This window comes from Scyliorhinus torazame, chromosome 19 (assembly GCF_047496885.1).
Source record: "Scyliorhinus torazame isolate Kashiwa2021f chromosome 19, sScyTor2.1, whole genome shotgun sequence".
Lineage (NCBI taxonomy): Eukaryota > Metazoa > Chordata > Chondrichthyes > Carcharhiniformes > Scyliorhinidae > Scyliorhinus > Scyliorhinus torazame.
The window spans coordinates 42,060,909-42,081,144 of NC_092725.1; the positions used below are offsets into that span (position 1 = coordinate 42,060,909).

General features: G+C 49.4%; 1 protein-coding gene across 1 annotated transcript in view; it reads right to left on the minus strand.

The window, feature by feature from the left end:
* LOC140396662 (cytidine and dCMP deaminase domain-containing protein 1-like) overlaps nucleotides 1–20,236 on the minus strand; it is a 209,376-nt gene that overhangs the window by 129,282 nt on the left and 59,858 nt on the right. Inside the window, exon 7 of the mRNA XM_072485457.1 lies at nucleotides 5,942–5,960. Within this exon, the coding sequence (XP_072341558.1) occupies nucleotides 5,942–5,960 (19 nt within the window). The remainder of the gene's footprint in view (nucleotides 1–5,941; nucleotides 5,961–20,236) is intronic.

The following is a 20,236-nucleotide window of genomic DNA, read 5'->3' on the forward strand; positions in this document are numbered from 1 at the left end:
GGCACTGTAGGGATTCTATAGTCCAGTTCAGACCACCGAGAGGATGAATCAACTAAGACTGAATGTTATTTAACATTCCACTGGAAGATGTCAGCTGCTGTTAATGCCCATGGGAGTTCCTGGACCTCTTGTAAATGCAACAGTTCCTTTGCTTGATGTGGCTCGAGTGCATTGCAATGCGTATCTGGAGATTTCGTTTTCCAGAAATGTGTATGTGGAGGGCTAATGCAGTGATTCCTTGGCCTTGGGTGCCAGGGTCCGTGACGTCTCGGACCGTGTTTTCAGAATCCTCAAGGGGGAGGGGGAACAGTCACAAGTCGTGGTACACATCAGTACCAACGACATAGGTAAGAGAAGAGACGGGGATTTAAAACAGGAATTTAGGGAGCTAGGATGGAAGCTGAGAGCAAGGACAAACCATGTTGCCATCTCTGGTTTGCTGCCGGTGCCACGTGCTAGCGAGGTGAGGAACAGGGCGAGAGTGCAGATAAACACGTGGCTGCAGGGATGGTGTAGGAGGGAGGGTTTCAGTTACGTGGATAATTGGAGCACATTCTGGCGAAGGTGGGACCTGTACAGACAGGACGGTTTGCACCTGAACCAGAGGGGCGCCAATATCCTGGGAGGGAAGTTTGCTACGGCTCTTCGGGGGGGGTTTAAACTAATTTGTCAGGGGATGGGAAAACGAGCTATAGTCCAGAAGCCAGTGTTGAGAGCAGTGAGGTACTGAGGAGGGTATCAAGGTCGCAGGAGTGTACTGGCAGACAGAAAGGTGGGTTGAAGTGTGTCTACTTCAATGCAAGGAGCATCCGGAAGAAGGTCGGCGAACTTGGAGCGTGGATTGGTACTTGGGACTACGATGTTGTGGTCATTACGGAGACATGGATGGAACAGGGACAAGAATGGTTGTTGGAAGTTCCGGGGTATAGATGTTTGAGTAAGAGTAGGGAAGTTGGTAAAAGAGGTGGAGGAGTAGCATTGTTAATCAAGGATAGTTTAACGGCTGCAGAAAGGCAGTTCGAAGGGGATCTGCCTACTGAGGTAATATGGGCTGAAGTTAGAAGTAGGAAAGCAGCGGTCACGTTGTTAGGAGTTTTCTGTAGGCGCCCAAATAGTAATAGAGATGTAGAGGAAGAAATTGCAAAACAGATTATGGATAGGTGTGGAGGTCTCAGGGTACTTGGCATGGATGACTTTAACTTTCCAAATATTGATTGGAACCTCTATAGGTCGAACAGTTCGGATGGGGCAGTTTTTGTACAGTGTGTGCAGGAGGGTTTCCTGACACAATATGCGGATAGGCCGACAAGAGGTGGGGACACATTGGATTTGGTACTGGGTAATGAACCGGGCCAAATGTTAGATTTGTTTGTGGGAGAGCACTTTGGAGATAGTGACCACAATTCGGTGTCGTTCACTATTGCAATGGAGAGGGATAGGGCCATACGGCAGGGTAAGGTTTATAAATGGGAGAGGGGTAATTATGATGCAATTAGGCAAGAATTAGGGAGCATAAGATGGGAACAGAAACTGTCAGGGAAAGGCACAAATGAAAAATGGAGCTTGTTCAAGAAACAAATACTGTATGTCCTTGATAGGTATGTTCCTGTCAGGCACGGAGGAAATGGCCATGTGAGGGAACCATGGTTCACAAAAGAGGTCTTGACTGTCTTGTTAAGAGGAAAAAAGAAGCGTATGTAAGGATGAGAAAACAAGGTTCAGTAGGGTCGCTTGAGGGTTACAAGGTAGAAAGGAATGAGCTAACAAAAAGGGCTTAGGAGAGCTAGGAGGGGCATGAGAAGTCCTTGGCGGGTCAGATCAAGGAAAACCCCAAGGCTTTTTACTCTTATGTGAGAAATAATAGAATGACCAGGGTGAGGTTAGAGCCGGTCAAGGACAGTAGTGGAAACATGTGCATGGAGTCAGAAGAAATAGGAGAGGCATTGAATGAATACTTTTCTTCAGTGTTCACCAAGGAGAGGGGCCATGATTTTGAGGATGAGAGTGTGATACAGACAGGTAGGCTGCAGGAGGTAGATGTTATGAGGAAGGATGTATTAGCAATTTTGAAAAACCTTAGGGTCGACAAGTCCCCTGGGCCAGATGGGATATATCCAAGGATTCTTTGGGAGGCAAGGGATGAGATTGCCGAGCCTTTGGCTTTGATCTTTGGGACCTCACTGTCCACGGGGATGGTGCCAGAGGACAGGAGAGTGGCGAATGTTGTTCCTCTGTTCAAGAAAGGGAATAGGAATGATCCTGGTAATTATACGGCGGTTAGTCTTACTTCGGTGGTCGGTAAGTTAATGGAAAAGGTCCTGAAGGATAGGATTTATGACCATTTGGAAAGATGCAGCTTAATCCGGGATAGTCAACATGGATTCGTGAAGGGTAAGTCTTGCCTCACAAATTTGATTGAATTCTTTGAGGAGGTAACTAAGTCATAGACATGGATTTTAGTAAGGCGTTTGATAAGGTTCCCCATGGTCGGCTTATGAAGAAAGTAAGGAGGTGTGGGATAGAGGGAAATTTGGCCAATTTGATAAGTAACTGGCGATCACATAGAAGGGGTGGTGGTGGATGGAAAATGTTCAGATTGAAGACCAGTTACCAGCAGTGTACCACTGCTATTTGTGATTTTTATAAATGACTTGGAGGAGGGGGCTGAAGGGTAGGTCAGTAAATTTGCTGATGACACCAAGATTGGTGGAGTAGTGGATAAGGTGGAGGGCTGTTGTAGGCTGCAAAGAGACATTGATAGGATGCAGAGCTGGGCCAAAAAATGGCAGATGGAGTTTAACCCTGATAAGTGTGAGGTGATTCATTTTGGTAGAAAAAATTTGAATGCGGATTACAGGGTCAACGGCAGGGTTCTGAGGAATGTGGAGGATCAGAGAGATCTTGGGATTCATGTCCACAGATCTCTGAAGGTTGCCACTCAAGTGGATAGAACCGTGAAGAAGGCTTAGAGTGTGTTAGCGTTTATTAACAGGGGGCTTGAGTTTAAGAGCCGCGGGATTATGCTGCAACTGTACATGACCCTGGTGAGATCATATTTGGAGAATTGTGTGCAGTTCTGGTCACCTCATTATAGGAAGGATGTAGAAGCATTGGAAAGGGTGCAAAGGAGATTTACCAGGATGCTGCCTGGTTTGCATGATAGGCCTTATGAGGAAAGGTTGAGGGGGTTAGGGCTTTTCTCTTTGGAGCGGAGGAGGATGAGAGGCGACTTAATAGAGGTTTATAAGATGATGAGGGGGATAGATAGAGGGGACGTTCAGAGACTATTTCCTTGGGTGGATGTAGCTGTTACAAGGGGGCATAACTATAAGGTTCAGGGTGGGAGATATAGGAGGGATGTCCGAGGTAGGTTCTTTACTCAGAGAGTGGTTAGGGTGTGGAATGGACTGCCTGCTGTGATAGTGGAGTCGGACACTTTAGAACTTTCAAGCGGTTATTGGATAGGCACATGGAGCACAACAGAATGACAGGGAGTGGGATAGCTTGATCTTGGTTTTGGACAGTGCTCGGCACAACATCGAGGGCCGAAGGGCCTGTTCTGTGCTGTTCTGTTCTATGTTCTATGTTGTATCTGGTTGCTTCCAACCCGGGGTCCAGTTGTCATGTGTAGTACCTCTAGAGGGCAATTGAGATGACGAATCGCTGGTTACACAGTATCAGTCCATTTTGTACAGTCAGTTCATCTCTGATGGCGAAGAATGTGTAGAGCTCATGGGGAAGCTCCATTGAGGATTCTGGCCAGCCCCTCCTGATGACGCTGTGAATATGCCTCATGAAACGTCTGCCTGCAAGGCACGAGTTTCTGAATTCGGTGAGAGGACATAACCTCTTTTGCCAAAATGTCGAAGTCTTCCTCATAATCTGGTCTGGTCTGGAGTGGGTAGGAAGTCTCTGGAGTGGTTATCAGCCAAGTACAATTCATAGTAGCTTTTCATAGTATTTACAGTGCAGAAGGAGGCCATTCGGCCCATCGAGTCTGCACCAGCTCTTGGAAAGAGCACCCTACCCAAGCCCACACCCCCACCCTATCCCCATAACCCAGTAACCCCACCCAACACTAAGGGCAATTTTGGACACTAAGGGCAATTTATCATGGCCAATGCACCTAACCTGCTCATCTTTGGACTGTGGGAGGAAACTGGCGCACCCGGAGGAAACCCATGCACACACGGGGAGAATGTGCAGACTCCGCACAGACAGTGATCCAAGCCGGGAATCGAACCTGGGACCCTGGAGCTGTGAAGCAATTATGCTTAACACTATGCTACCGTCCTTGGCACGTTTGTAGACAATGCTGAGGTTATAATGTTGCAACTTTAGCATCATGCGTCGCAGCCATCCAGACATTGTGTGGAGGCTTTTTAAAGATAATTATGAGTGGCTGCTAATCTGTTTCAACAGTTACAGAATGACCACATATGAAGTCATGACATTTCTGACAGGTGAAGATTAAAGGAAGAGGTTCCTTTTCAATCTGTGCACAGGGAGTCTCAGTGTTAGTGAGGGCCCTTGAAGCAAAGGCTATTGGCCCACCATTCTGGATGCAGACTGCATCAAGTCCATGCTGGGAGACGTCAGCTGATACGTGTGCTGAAACGTCAAAATATTGCAACACCGTAGGGTTGTGACTGTCTGTTGAAGACCACTCTTGCCAGCACCATTCGACATCTGGTGGAGAAGTTGATGAAGAGGTTCAATGATCTCACTGTAACACTGTATAAACTTAGAAAGATAATTTGTCACACCAAGAAAGCATTGTAAAGCGTGCTTGCTCACAGGAATGATCATCTGCTGTATCAACATCATTTTGTCTGGATCAGACTTTATACCATCGTGTGTGAGTAAATGACTCACGTAAGGAACCTGGTTGACCATGAATATCCATTTCACAGGGTATAACTTTAATTAGATAGTCTTGATTCTGACAGAGACATGGGGCGAAATTCTCCCGAAACGGCGCGATGTCCGCCGACTGGCGCCCAAAACGGCGCCAATCAGACGGGCATCGCGCTGCCCCAAAGGTGCGGAATGCTCCGCATCTTTGGGGGCTGAGCCCCAACATTGAGGGGCTAGGCCGGCGCCGGAGGAATTTCCGCCCCGCCAGCTGGCGGAAACGGCCTTTGTTGCCCCGCCAGCTGGCGCGGAAATGGCATGTCGAGCGGCGCATGCGCGGGAGCGTCAGCGGCTGCTGACAGTTTCCCGCGCATGCGCAGTGGAGGGAGTCTCTTCCGCCTCCGCCATGGTGGAGACCGCGGCGGAGGCGGAAGGGAAAGAGTGCCCCCACGGCACAGGCCCGCCCGCGGATTGGTGGGCCCCGATCGCGGGCCAGGCTACCGTGGGGGCACCCCCCGGGGTCAGATCGCCCCCCGCCCCCCCCCAGGACCCCGGAGCCCGCCCACGCCGCCTTGTCCCGCCGGTAAGGTAGGTGCTTTAATTTACGCTGGCGGGGCAGGCAATTTATCGGCGGGACTTCGGCCCATACGGGCCGGAGAATCGAGCGGGGGGGCCCGCCAACTGGCGCGGCGCGATTCCCGCCCCCGCCGAATCTCCGGTGCCGGAGACTTCGGCAACCGGTGGGGGCGGGATTCACGCCAGCCCCCGCCGATTCTCCGACCCGGCGGGGGGTTGGAGAATATCGCCCATGTATCATGTCCTTGCATAGTATGACCCCAAACCAGAATGTTATAGTAAATAAATGTTATTACTTTGTATCCTTAAAACTCGTGCTGGATTCGTCGTGGCCCTGACAAAACGTCCTTCAGATCGTTAATGGATATTGTGAAATATTGTGGTCCCAACACCGACCCCAAAGGCACAGCACTAGCCCTGACCACATTTTATATATATGTATGTATATGATTTTATTTTGGTGAGATTTGCTGTGTGTACAATTTACTTAAACTCTCATATTACTACTTACCTGCAAGGCCACTTGAACGCTGGAATGAAAAAAAGGATTGAAGTATTAATTCAACAAAGACAAAGTTTGGGACATTCATTGTTTTTACAAGGACATTGTATATCATGGTTATGAAATGGTGCATTCATTTATTTTCTGAAAGGATAAATGTTCTGAGACTGGAGCAGCTGGAATAAGAATATTCAATGATCCTGCTGGTGTAAAAGGATCAGTGTGTTTGAAATGGAGCAGATCACAAAGGTCCAGATAGGGCAGAGCACAATGAACATAGTAAGAAAGGGAATTTGTATTGTCATAGCACTTTCTGCAACATCAGGATGTCCCAAGTCACGTTCTTGTCAATGATGCAGCTTTGTCATGTAGTCACACTGATAATCCAGGGAAATGTTGCAGCAATCTTGCACACAGCAAGATCCCACAATCAGCAATGCTACAATGAATAGACCATCAATTTTAGTGATCATAGACTCTATAGGGCCAACTGCTGTATAGATAAAGACTGAATATTAATCAGGCTCTATATGCCAACTGCTGAATACATAAAGACTGAATATGTCACAGGCTCTTTAGGGTTAACTGCTGTACAGATAATGTTGTGGGACTCTGGACCAGTGCGCGGTCAATTCCAGCCATGCAGGCCCCTATGTCTCTTGTTATTGGTCTGGATACACGTGTCGAGGAAAATGGGGTGACTTGCCCCTTAGACAGAACATTGGCAGATCTCTCATCTACCTCATGCATCACACCTGCTCCCACAGCAGTGTTCACCTTGGGTCTTCTATGTCGTTTAGCGAATTGGTCACACCCCAGATTAGGATTGCTGAGGGAGAAAGGGAATGTGTAACCAAAAGGCAGAGAAGAAGCAGGAAGGCAGTGCAGGTGTCCCCTGCGGTCATCTCCCTCCAAAACAGGTTTACCGTTTTGGATACTGTTGGGGGAGATGGCTCACCAGGGGAAGGCAGTAGTAGCCAGGTTCATGGCACCGTGGCTGGCTCTGCTGCACAGAAGGGCGGGAAAAAGAGTGGAAGGGCTACAGTCATAGGGGACTCAATTGTAAGGGGAGTAGATAGGCGGTTCTGTGGTCGAAAACGAGACTCCCAAATGGTATGTTGCCTCCCGGGTGCACGGGTCAGGGATGTCTCAGATCGGCTGCAGAACATTCTGAAGGAGGAGGGTGAACAGCCAGCTGTCATGGTGCATATAGGCACCAATGATATAGGTAAAAAACGGGATGAGGTCCTCCAAGCAGAATTTAGGGAGGTAGGAGCCAAGTTAAAAAGTCGGACCTCAGAGGTATTAATCTCAGGATTGCTACCAGTGCCACGTGGTAGTCAGAATAGAAATGAAAGAATAAGCAGGATGAATGCTTGGCTTGAGAGATGGTGCAGGAGGGAGGGGTTCTGATTTTTGGGACATTAGGACCGGTTCTGGGGGAGGTGGAACTACTACAAATTGGACGGTCTACACCTGGGCCAGACTGGAACCAGTGTCCTTGGGGTGAATTTGCTAACGCTGTTTGGGAGTGTTTAAACTAATGTGGCAGGGGGATGGGAACCAAATGAGGAGGTTAGTGGACAGTCAGGAGGTAGTAACTAAAGCCTGTAAGGAACTAGATCATGAAGTCAGCATGACTAAGGGGAAGAGTAGGCAGGGAGCAGATGATGAACGCAAAGGGACTGGTGGTCTGAGGTGCATTTGTTTTAATGCAAGAAGTGTAGTAGGTAAGGCAGATGAACATAGGGCTTGGATTAGTACCTGGGAGTATGATGTTATTGCTATTACTGAGACTTGGTTGCGGGAAAGACATGATTGGCAATTAAATATCCCAGGATATCGATGCTTCAGGCGGGATAGAGAGGGAGGTAAAAGGGGTGGAGGAGTTGCATTACTGGTCAGAGGGGATCTCACGGCTGTGCTGAAGGAGGGTACTATGGAGGACTCGAACAGTGAGGCGATATGGGCAGAGCTCAGAAATAGGAAGGGTGCGGGAACAATGTTGGGGCTGTACTTCAGACCTCTCAACAGCGAGTGTGAGATAGAGGTACAAATATGTAAACAGATTATGGAAAGATGTAGGAGCAACAGGGTGGTGGTGATAGGAGATTTTAATTTTCCCAACATTGACTTGGATACACTTAGTGTCAGAGGTCTAGATGGAGCAGAATTTGTAAGGAGCATCCAGGAGGGTTTTCTAGAGCAGTATGTAAATTTTCCAACTCGGGAAGGGGCCGTACTGGACCTGGTGTTGGGGAATGAGCCCGGCCATGTGGTTGAAGTTTCAGTCGGGGATTACTTTGGGAATAGTGATCACAATTCCGTAAGTTTTGGACAAAGACGAGAGTGGTCCTAAAGGAAGAGTGCTAAATTGGGGGAAGGACAACTATACCAAAATTCGGCAGGAGCTGGGGAATGTGGATTGGGAGCAGCTGTTTGAAGATAAATCCACATTTGATATGTGGGAGGCTTTTAAAGAGAGGTTGATTAAAGTGCAGGACAGACATGTCCCTGTGAAAATGAGGGATAGAAATGGCAAAATTAGGGAACCATGGATGACAGGTGAAATTGTGAGACTAGCTAAGAGGAAAAAGGAAGCATACATAAGGCATAGGCGACTGAAGACAGACGAAGCTTTGGAAGAATATCGGGAATGTAGGACCAATCTGAAACGATGAATCAAGAGGGCTAAAAGGGGTCATGAAATATCTTCAGCAAACAGGGTTAAGGAAACTCCCAAAGCCTTTTATTCATATATAAGGAGCAAGAGGGTAACTAGAGAAAGGGGTGGCCCACTCAAGGACAAAGGAGGAAAGTTATGCGTGGAGTCAGAGAAAATGGGTGAGATTCTTAACGAGTACTTTGCATCGGTATTCACCGAGGAGATGGACATGACGGATGTTGAGGTTAGGGATAGATGTTTGATTACTCTAGGTCAAGTCGGCATAAGGAGGGAGGATGCGTTGGTATTCTAAAAGGCATTAAGGTGGACAAGTCCCCAGGTCCGGATGGGATCTATCCCAGGTTACTGAGGGAAGTGAGAGAGGAAATAGCTGGGGCCTTAACAGATATCTTTGCAACATCCTTGAACACAGGTGAGGTACCGGAGGACTGGAGAATTGCTAATGTTGTCCCCTTGTTTAAGAAGGGTAGCAGAGATAATCCAGGTAATTATAGACCAGTGAGCCTGACGTCAGGGAAGCTGCTGGAGAAGATTCTGAGGGATGAAATCTATTCCCATTTGGAAGAAAATGGGCTTATCAGTGATAGGCAACATGCTTTTGTGCAGGGAAGGTCATGTCTTACCAACTTAATAGAATTCTTTGAGGAAGTGACAAAGTAGATTGATGAGGGAAGGGCTGTAGATGTCATAAACATGGACTTCAGTAAGGCATTTGATAAGGTTCCCCATGGTAGGCTGATGGAGAAAGTGAAGTCTCATGGGGTCCAGGGTGTACTAGCTAGATGGATAAAGAACTGGCTAGGCAACTAGAGACAAATAGTAGTAGTGGAAGGGAGTTTCTCAAAATGGAGAACTGTGAACAGTGGTGTTCCACAGAGATCCGTGCTGGGGCCACTGTTGTTTGTGATATACATAAATGATCTGGAGGAAGGTATAGGTGATCTGATTAGCAAGTTTGCAGATGACACTAAGGTTGGTGGAGTAGCAGATAGTGAAGGGGACTGTCAGAGAATACAGCAGAATATAGATAGATTGGAGAGTTGGGCGGAGAAATGGCAGATGGAGTTCAATCCGTGCAAATGCAAGGTGATGCATTTTGGAAGATCCAATTCGAGACCGAACTATACGGTAAATGAAAAAGCCCTGGGGAAAATTGATGTACAGAGCGATCTGGGTGTTCAGGTCCATTGTACCCTGAAGGTGGCTGCGCAGGTCGATAGAGTGGTCAAGAAGGCATACGGCATGCTTTCCTTCATCGGAAGGAGTATTGAGTACAAGAGTTGGCAGGTCATGTTACAGTTGTATAAGATTTTGGTTCGCTAACATTAGGAATGCTGCGTACAGTTCTGGTCGCCACATTACCAAAAGGATGCGGATGCTTTGGAGAAGGTGCAGAGGAGGTTCATCAGGAAGTTGCCTGGTATGGAGGGCGCTAGCTATGAAGAGAGGTTGAGTAGATTAGGATTATTTTCATTAGAAAGACGGAAGTTGAGGGGGGGACCTCATTGAGGTCTACAAAATCATGAGAGGTATAGACAGGGTGGATAGCAAGAAACTTTTTCCCACAGTGGGGGACTCAATTACGAGGGGTCATGAGTTCAAGGTGAGCGGGGAAAAGTTTAAGGGAGATATGCGTGGAAAGTTCTTTACGCAGTGGGTGGTGGGTGCCTGGAATGCATTGCCGGCGGAGGTGGTAGAGGCGGGCACGATAGCGTCATTTAAGATGTATCTAGATAGATACATGAATGGGCAGGGAGCAGAGGGATACAGATCCTTAGAAAATAGGCGACAGTTTTAGATAGAGGATCTGGATCGGCGCAGGCTTGGAGGGCCGAAGCTGTAATTTTTCTTTGTTCTTTGTTCCAGTTAAACTTACCGTCGGCATCGTAGCATTCTCCACTTTCGCTCCATTTTCAGAATCCTCTGACTAAACTCCCACAAGTCCCATGGGCTTTCCCTGCAACTGTCACCATGCTGAATGAACATGTACCACCATGTTAAAATGGTAATACCTCGGTTCCAAGTCTCAGTTCCAACCCAAGGGCCTTCCTTTCTGGTCTGAGGAGGAGACTTTGGAACTTACCCAGCTATCCATTTCATACCATGGCTACCTGTCTTCCTCTCAAATCTATCCTTCTATCCTTTTCAAAATTATGGAGGTGATGGAACAAAGGTTTAAAGTTATGGATCAGATCATCATCGTCAGCCATAATTGCTGCTTGCCTTGCGGTTTGCATCCTCTGGTCTTCAAATTGGATTATTATCAAAGGTAAGAAATTCTTAAACTCCTCTAAGAATCTCAGAGTCATAGGTAGTCTCAACTCCCAATGCTCGTACGAAAGAGAAAATGCTGGAAAATGTCAGCAGGTCTGGCATCAACTGAAGGGAGAGAAAAGAGCTAATGTTTCGAGTCCAACGACTCTTTGTCAAAGCGAGCAGACAGAGAAATCTGGAGAAATGTGCTAAAAAAGAATCTGAACGCTAGGAAAGAGCTCCACATGATGATGAAGGAGGTGATGTCGGAGGCGACATAATGCCATGCAGCACACCATAGAGGGTCTGGGACGGAAGGTGAAGGCACAGGAAAGAAGAATCCTGGATTTGGAGAAAGCTGCTTCAGACTAGAGCGACAGGATTGTAGCTTTGGAAATCAAAGTGAGAAGCTTGGTGGCGGCCCAGGGGAGCCTAAAAGGGAAAGTGGAGGACCAGGAAAACAGGTCCAGATGGCAGAACATCCGAATAGTGGATCTGCCAGAGGGGATAGAGGGTAGAGACCCAACGGGCTACATCGCCCAAATACTGGCCAAGCTAGTGGAGAGGGAGGACTTTCCAAACCCCCCCAGAAATGGACATGGCAGACGGGTCGCTTCGGCCCAGGCCCAAAACCAGGGAGCAGCCCAGGGTTCCAGGACCGAGGAAAAATCTTAACGTGGGCCCGGCAGACAAAATCATGCTCGTGGGAAGGACATAGATTAATGGTGTACCAGGACATTGGGGCGGACCTGGCAAAAGAGAGGGCCAAGTTTAATAGAGCAAAATAAGTGCTCTATAAAAGTGGGGTACAATTTGGGATGCTGTTCCCGGCCAGACTCTGGGTGACATTCAAGGATAAGAACTGTACCAGAACACCCCGGGGGAGGCTGATGAGTTTGTTAAAACAAACAAATTGGAGGAAAGCAATCGCGGCAATGATGAAAGATGCAGGGGCGGAAAAAACAAAGAAACAGAGAGCGGAGGACAGACCACAAACAGGGACAACAATATCATGAACTCTGTGCTTTTTACGCGGGACAGTGCTGCCTCGTTTTGGGGCTCGTCTCTTCCCTCAGTGTGATGAAGGGGAGCAGGGCAAGGGGAGTGAGATAAGGAAAGCAGGCAACGGGGTGAGTAAAGGGGTGGAAGGAGGATGTTGAATCAGGTCAACATCTGACAAGCAGTGGGAGAGAAGCCATCATATTAGCAAGGAGAGCTACCATGGGAGGGCAGAAAGCAAGGGGGGCCGCAGCACACCTCTCAGGGGAGAGGACGCACCTGGGGAGAGGACGCACCTGGCAAAAAGGGGGCACAGGGACAGGGCAAAAGTTGGGGGGGGAGAACATTGGGTAGGGGGCAGAGATGTAGGGGCCAAGGGGGGGGGGGGGGAGCGCAGGACAGAAAAGCAAAGGGAAGGTTAAGGATGAGAAATGGAACAGGCGCATGCCTTGGCAGGCATGGAGCAGGGCGAGGAACCAGAATCCACTCGGGAGCGGCTCTGGGCTGGGCAAAGGGAGACCCTGGAGTGCAGAGGCCCGACCTGATGCAGAGAATGGTGACCGTGGCCATTTTGGACGGCCCCCTAACAAAGGGAAACCCCAGAGTGCAGGGGCTCATCCATCAAGCAAGTATGGATTATCCCGCAGGACCGGCGTTCAGAAACCCCTCACCAGGATTGTTACCTGGAACATATGGGGACTGAACAGCCCAGTCAAAAGATCCAGGGTCTTCACCCACTTAGGAAGTCTAAAAACTAACATAATTTACCTGCAAGAGGCGCACTAAGGTGATGTCCAAGCTCTGTCCAGTAACTGTCCATATATATTCCCACATAGTCCCCCCTCCTTGCAGCTTGTGCCTATCAGTGTGGTTTCTGGGGCCCCGCGGTCCCCTACTGTCTGTTGGGTAGGAAGTGTTTTATTTGAAGTTGCCTCATTTCCTGTCCTTTTGGTAGTTTCCACTTCCTCGTCAGTTCGTCCAGTGTCGCCAGTCTGTGCCCTATGTAAAAGTCCCTGACTGTCAGTGTGCCCCCGTCACGTCTCCACCTGTGAAGGTGGTGTCTAGCATGGCTGAGGGGAATTTGTGATTGTTGCAGGTGGGGGTCATCTTAGTTAGCCTGATGTGTTGTCTCAGTTGGGTCCACGTTCTCAGCGTGGCCGCTATCACTGGGCTTGTTGTGTATCTTGTTGAGGGGGTACAAATCTGGTCGCCACACTACCAGAAGGATGTGAGTTATTCGGAGAGGGTACAGAAGCGGTTTACTAGGATGTTGCCTGATATGGAGGGCATTAGCTATGACGAGAGGCTAGATAAACTCGATCTGTGGAGGTTGAGAGGCGACCTGATAGAGGTCCACAAGATCATGAGTGGCATGGACAGAGTGGATAGTCAGATGCTCTTTCCTAGGGTATGAGAGTCAAGTACTACGTGACAGGTTTAAAGTGCGTGGGGAAAAGTTTAGAACAGATGTGCAAGGCAAGTTTTTTACACAGAGGGTGGTAAATATATGGAACGCGCTACCTGGGGAGGTGGTGGGAACAGGTACATTTAAGGGGCATCTAGACAAATGTATGAATAGGGTGGGAATGGAAGGATACGGGCTCCACAAGTTCAGACGGTTTTAGTTTAGGCAGGTACCATGGTCGGTGCAGGCTTGGAGGGCCGAAGGGCCTGTTCCTGCATTGTATTGTTCTTTGTTCTTTATATACATGCAATAGCAAAGATGAAATAATGATCTGCTAATCTAATTATTCCCCTAACATTGTCCCACCCTCCACCCAGACATGCACAGTGAGCTTTGTGCATGAGCAGAGGAAGAGGCCACATCTGGAGTGAGGTAGACAGAGTTTTAAAGTTAGGAATTTTAAGCAAAGTAGGAATAGAGTTGGTGAGTCTTTTCCTGTTTCCATTTTTCTAAGTGTCTAGTAATCCAGTTAAAAAGTTAATAAAATGCTGCCCCACCCAAATAGCTGAGGGGCAGTTATCTGTCCATTACCTGAAGCCTGATTAGAAGTCAAGAAGTGTTGATTCCTTGCTTTGAAGTTTAACTGTGTGAGAGTCATCTGAGTCACCTCAGCTCTACTTAAAGAAAGAGCTTCAAAGCGCACTCACAGTGAGCTTAGCACATTAGCAATGGGAGAGGCTACATCCAGAATGAGGTACAGAGTGTGTTTTAAACTTGGACATTTGAAACAGAGTGGGAATTTGGTGCAGAGCGGGAAGAGGTGCTCTTTGCTTTTTCTCCTTGCTTTGTAACTTTTAAATCATCAGAGCGGTGTCTTGCCCTGCTACACCTGAGGCTACAATGGAGACAGCTGGTAAGTAGAGGATAAGTAGTAGTTTGAAAATACTTTTTGTGGTTTATAATCTGTAAGGGCTATAATGAACAGTAACAAGGACAGGGAAAGAAGGGCCATAGAGAATTGAATTTAATCTAATATCAAGCATCTTCCAATGAAAGGGTAAGTGATGGCAGGAGAGTTATAAACCTTGGTTTGCTCTTCTTGCTCCATGTGGGATGCCGGGGACATTTCCAGTGCCCGGAACCAGCACGTGTGCAGGAAGTATCTCCAACTACAGTGTCTGGAAACCCGGGCTTCTGAGCTGGAGCGGCGGCTGAGGAAACTGTGGAGCATCTGTGAGGCGGAGAATGTTGTGGACAGCACTTATAAAGAAGTGGTCACTCCGCAGGCTCAGACCTTTTTCTTTATTCGTTCATGGGACATGGATGTCACAGGCTATGCCAGCATTTATTGCCCATCCCTAACTGCCCTTGAGGGGCAGTTAAGAATCAACCACATTGCTGTGGGTCTGGAGTCACATATAGGCCAAGTCAGGTAAGGATGGAAGATTTCTTTCCCTAAAGGACATTAGTGAATCAGATAGGTTTTTATGACAATCGGCAATGGTTTCATGGTCATCATTAGAGTTTTAATTCCTGATTTTTATTGAATTCAAATTCCACCACCTGCAGAGGAAGAGAGCGAGACAAGCAGTGCAGGAATCTTCTGTGGCCGTTTCCCTGCAAAACAGATATGCCGCTTTGAATACTGTTGGGGGTGGGGGGATGATCTAGAATCATAGAATCATAGACTTTACAGTGCAGAAGGAGGCTGTTAGGCCCATCGGGTCTGCACCGGCCCTTGGAAAGAGCGCCCCACTTAGGCCCGCACCTTCTCCCTATTCCTGGAACCCAGTAACCCCACCTAACCTTTTTGGACACTAAGGGCAATTTATCATGGCCAATCCACCTAACCTGCACATCTTTGGACTGTGGGAGGAAACTGGAGCACCGGAAGAAACCCACGCACACACGGGGAGGATGTGCAGACTCCACACAGACAGTGACCCAAGCCGAGAATCGAATCTGGGACCCTGGAGCTGTGAGGCAACAGTGCTAACCATTGTGCTAACGTACTGCCTAAGGGTAAAGCAGCAATAGTCAAAACCAAGGAGGCCTCCGAGGCGTTTGAGCTGCTGTCGTCCCCGCGAGCGGGGAGGGCCAGTTCCGGGCGGAGATGTGACCCCGAGGGCTCATTCCACCCGGTGGAGTTTTACTCCCCGGTCACCTTCTTTTGTTCATCGCCGGGGGCCGGCAGCATACTCTGGTCATCGGCGGGTGATGGCGAGGAAGGCTTCCCGTTCTCTACGCGCAAGCAGACGATGCCAGGGAGCCCAGGATCCATCCCAGAGCTGTTTCGGGAGGTCTTCCTCAATGTCTCCGTGGGCCCAGCGTCGACGGCGGGGGGTGGGGTTGGAGCCTCCGCCGCCCATAGACCCAGAAACACGGGAGGAGCCTGTGAGGGACCCGCCTGAGAATGATCCCGGGGGTGGGATCGACTCGGGCCTAGGGCTAGCCGGTGCCCGTGTCGTCGGCCAAACTCCATGTGGCTGGGACTCAGGCTCGGGTGGTGACCGCTCGGAGGAGGAAGGCTGCTCGGTGACTGGTGAGGAGGAGGATTTAGATGCCCTCTGCAGCGAGACAGAGGGCGCCCTCACTCCCGGCACTGAGTCTCCCCTCATCTCCTCGGGGGAACTCCGAGCATTTTTGAAAACGCATCACGGTCACCAGGACTGTGTGTGGTTGGCCCTGGACAGCTGGGGAAATCTGGGGCTGCTCCTCGAGTCCGCACGCGCCTATGCCAAATAGGGGCGGGAATTCGATCAGGACCAGGGAGAGCAGAGCCAAGCTGTTCTGTTCCTTGCGAGACTCCTGAGGGAGTGGAGGGAGCGTTGAACCTCTACTCCCTCCAGGCACTGTATAAAGGGTATTGGTGAAGGATAACACATTTGTCGCCCGGATCCGATTACTGTATGCTACCTCAGAGTGTCTGATTAAGGTTGACAAGTCTCTGACGGCGCCCCTTCGCTTTGGGAGAGGAGTGCGTAAGGGCCCCTTGTCCGGCCAACTTTATTCTCTATGCCTGGAGCCTTTCCTGCACCTCCTGCGGAGGAGGTTGCCGGGGCTGGTCCTGCGCGAGCCGGATATGGAGGTTGTCCTCTCGGCTTACGCTGATTACATGCTCATGTTCACTGACCCCGATGACCTGCGGAGGATGCGAGAGTGCCAGGCTGTGTACTCCGCCGCGTCTTCTGCTAGGATCAACTGGGCTAAATGTTCCGGACTCCTGGTCAGTCCGTGTTAAATGGACACCCTTCCAGAGGAGCTCAGGCCTTTCAGCTGCAGCCGGACCATCATCCTCTACTTCGGAGTCCATCTTTGCCCGGCAGAGGAAGCCTGGCTGAAGGAATTGTAATGTAAAGAGTGATATGTGTATAATAATATTAAAATTGAATGGAAGAAAGTCAAGGCACTGTGTAACTCTGCCGAAAATGTACAGTCAAGACAATTGAAATGTTTCTGTAATGCTTATGATAAATTTTATGAATAAAGTATATTTTTTGAAAAAAAAAAAGAGGAATCCTGGCTGATGAACTGGCAGGAGCTGGAGACCAAGGTCACCACTCGCCTGTGACGCTGGACAGGACTGCTCCGAGTGCTGTCCCACAAGGGTCGAGTTTGCGTCATAAACCAGCTGATCGCCTCAATGCTGTGGTACCGGCTGCTCACTTTGACCCCTCCCCCTGACTTTGTCACACGCATCCAGAGGACTCTGATTTGGTTCTTCTGGGACAAAGGATTGCACGGGGTCGCCGTGGAGGTCTTGAGTCTCCCGATTGCGGAGGGCGGTTTGGCGCTGGCTCACCTGAGTCGGGCAGACTGCGCAGCTGCCATGTTGCACAGCGGGTGCAGAGACGTCGTAGGGATCTGATAGTGCCCACAGGGCTGTTGGAGCTGCCCGTGGGCATGCACCAGGTGCCCGGCTCTAAGGTGGTCCACCTGCCATTTCACTTGTTGGCCCCCCATTTGCAGACAATATGAGGCCGGCCCGGTTTGCCGCTGAACAGTGCCCTTAAACCAGCATAGCTCTGAGCGTAGTTACGGACATAAGTCTCAACCCCTGGGACAAAAACACAAACTGGTTGCTTGGCATGTGGAACCGTGGTCTGAAGATCCTGTGCCTTGTTCACATTGCCCCTGTATCGGGAAAAAGCAACCCCAACCTGGTTCATAGATACCAACCAATCAGAAGCACCGCAGGAGCAATCCTGGTAACTGCATGGTGTGGGTGGGGGGGGGGTAGGTGGGGGGGGTGGGGGGGGGGGGGAGTTTGGGGGTAGGGGGGTGAAGCTAGTCTGGTAACCAAACAGAAATCGGGCCAACCTGGTATCCAACGGGCCAGTGCCCTCTCTCCACAAACCCTGCTTCAGACCACTCGGTCAACCTGTTCAACGTTGGATGGTAAGAGGCTGTCCTGACATGACGAACCCCATCAGAGCACAAGAGAGCTGAGAAATCTTGGCTCGTGAACGAGGGCCCATTAATGAACACGAGGACCTCCAGAATATTGTGGGTTGGAGAAGGAGAGGGATGGGAGAGGCCCCCCATGCAGTCACCGGAGACCAGAGTTTACTCCTTGTTGCCAGTATTACCGTGCAGTCGAATGCCGAAGTCAGAGAACCTTCGGAGCACTGCCTCCCGATTTTTCAGGTGTTCATCTTCAGGAACGCCAATGACCAAAACATCATCCAGATAAACGGCCTCTTGCAGCAATCCACGTAGCACCCTTTCCATGGTGCGCTGAAAAATGGCGCATGGAGAAGACGCCCCAAAAGGCAAACGCATGTATGTTGGGTGTTGATAGAGACATAACGCAACGAAGCCTCATCCAATGACCGCTGCAGATATGCATTGCTCATGTCTAATTTTGTGAATGTGATTCTGCCGGCCAGTTTCGCGTAAAGGTCTTCTATTCACGGAAGCGGATATTTATCCAGACGGGAAGCAGTATTCACGGTTAATTTATAGTCTGCACAAATGTGATGGAGCCGTCTGGCTTGAGGACGGGAACAATGGGAATGGCCCAATCGACAAAACCAACAGGCCAGATTTTGTCCAATGCTTCCAGACGATCCAACTCTGCATTAACTTTGTCAACTAAGGAATATGGCACAGGGAGGGCCTGGAAAAATTGAGGCCGGGCCAGAGGGTCGACATGAATCCTTGCTACCACCCCTCTGATGGTGCTGTGCCTTGGCGGAATACTTCGGGAAACTTCCCCACAACAGCACATAGACCGCCCTGGAAAGGGTTAATAAACCAAATCATACATGTTTATGTATAAAACCTATACAAGCTTTAAAATGAAACATAAGCGTCCACATGGGCTGCTTGAGAAGCTTCAATTCCCACATACAGAACAAGCTGGAAGAAGGCTGTTGTCACAACAACTCCTCCTCTGGTCTTCGAAACGGTAGGCCTGGGCCCGGGCCCTGGGCGAGTGTTAGCCACAACCTAATCGTTGGGGGCAATCTGCCCCGGTCTGTCGATGGACCCCTCAGCAGGAGCAACCACAAGTAGGGCACTGAGATCCAACACTCGGAACAAGGGGAGATGGTGGTCATGCGAGATGTGGGGTCCCGCGTTTCAGGGACCTGGCGTTGATCCAACTTGCCGTTCATTCTCAGCACTGGCATTGGCCTGAAAGAAGAAGTGAATGTGCTCAGCATAGCGGTCCCAACTCTCCTGAGCCGCAACAAATGGATCCAACCAACCAAACCACGCCATCCCTGGGTGGAGAAGAATCCAACTGGAACTTGGGGCTTTGGAGGCCGTGGAGGCTGAAGGCTGCAGCGATGTTCAGAGACCAGAGTTTACTCCTTGTTGCCAGTATTATAAGATGCGGAAAGGAGTCCACACCAAGCCGAACAGGTTGAATCAAAAGCAAAAAGGTTCTATTCAACAGAACAAGAGTACAGAGCTGTTACTCTACTACAGGAGCCAGTTCACAGTTCATGGCCCACCGGTTTTATACAGGATGTAGCGGGGGAGGGGGAGGGGGAGGGGGATTCAAATGTCTGTAGTGTTAAAAACAGGGGGCTGGATTCTCCGCCCTGCCACGTTTCTGCCTCACCCCGCCGGCGGGATGCTCCGTTATGCAGGCTGGTCAATGGGGTTTCCCATTGTGGGGCAGCCCCTCGCCGTAGGGAAACCCCCAGGCTGCCGGCAAAAATGGAGCATCCCGCCAGCGGAGAATACAGCCCAAGGTCTGCAATTCTCAGCGAGCTTGAAAAGCAGGAATTAAAACAGGAAAACAAGGATTGGAAAGAGGTTCCTTACAATAAGGACTGAATATATCACATTCTCTGCAGGGCCACCTGCTGTTTAGATAAAAACTGAATATATCACAAGGTCTGTAGAGTCAACTGCTTTATAGATAAAGACTGAATATATCACAGGTTCTATAGCTGCTGTGTCGATAAAGATTGAATATATCACAAGCTCTATAGAGGCAATTGCTGTACAGATAAAGATTGAATATATCACAGGCTCTATAGGGCCACCTGCTGTGTCGATAAAGACTGAATATATAACAGGCTCCAAAGGGTTAACTGCTGTATAGATAAAGACTGGGCAGCACAGTGGTTAGCACTATTGCTTCAGAGCGCCAAGGTCCCAGGTTCGATTCCCAGCTTGGGTCATTGTCTGTGGGTAGTCTGCATGTTCTTCCTGTGTCTGCGTGGGTTTCCTCCAGGTGCTCTGGTTTCCTCCTACAAGTCCCTTAAGATATGCTTTTTAGGTGAACTGGACATTCTGAAATCTCCCTCTGTGTACCCGGTGTACCCGAACAGGCGCCGCACTGTGACGATTAGGGATTTTCCCCAGTGCAGACTCATTGGGCCGAATGACCTCCTTCGGCACTGTAAATTCTATAGGGCCACTGCTGGATAGATGAAGACTGAATATGTCACAGGCTCTATATGCCAACTATTGGAGAGGTCAATGGCTGAATATGTCAGAATGG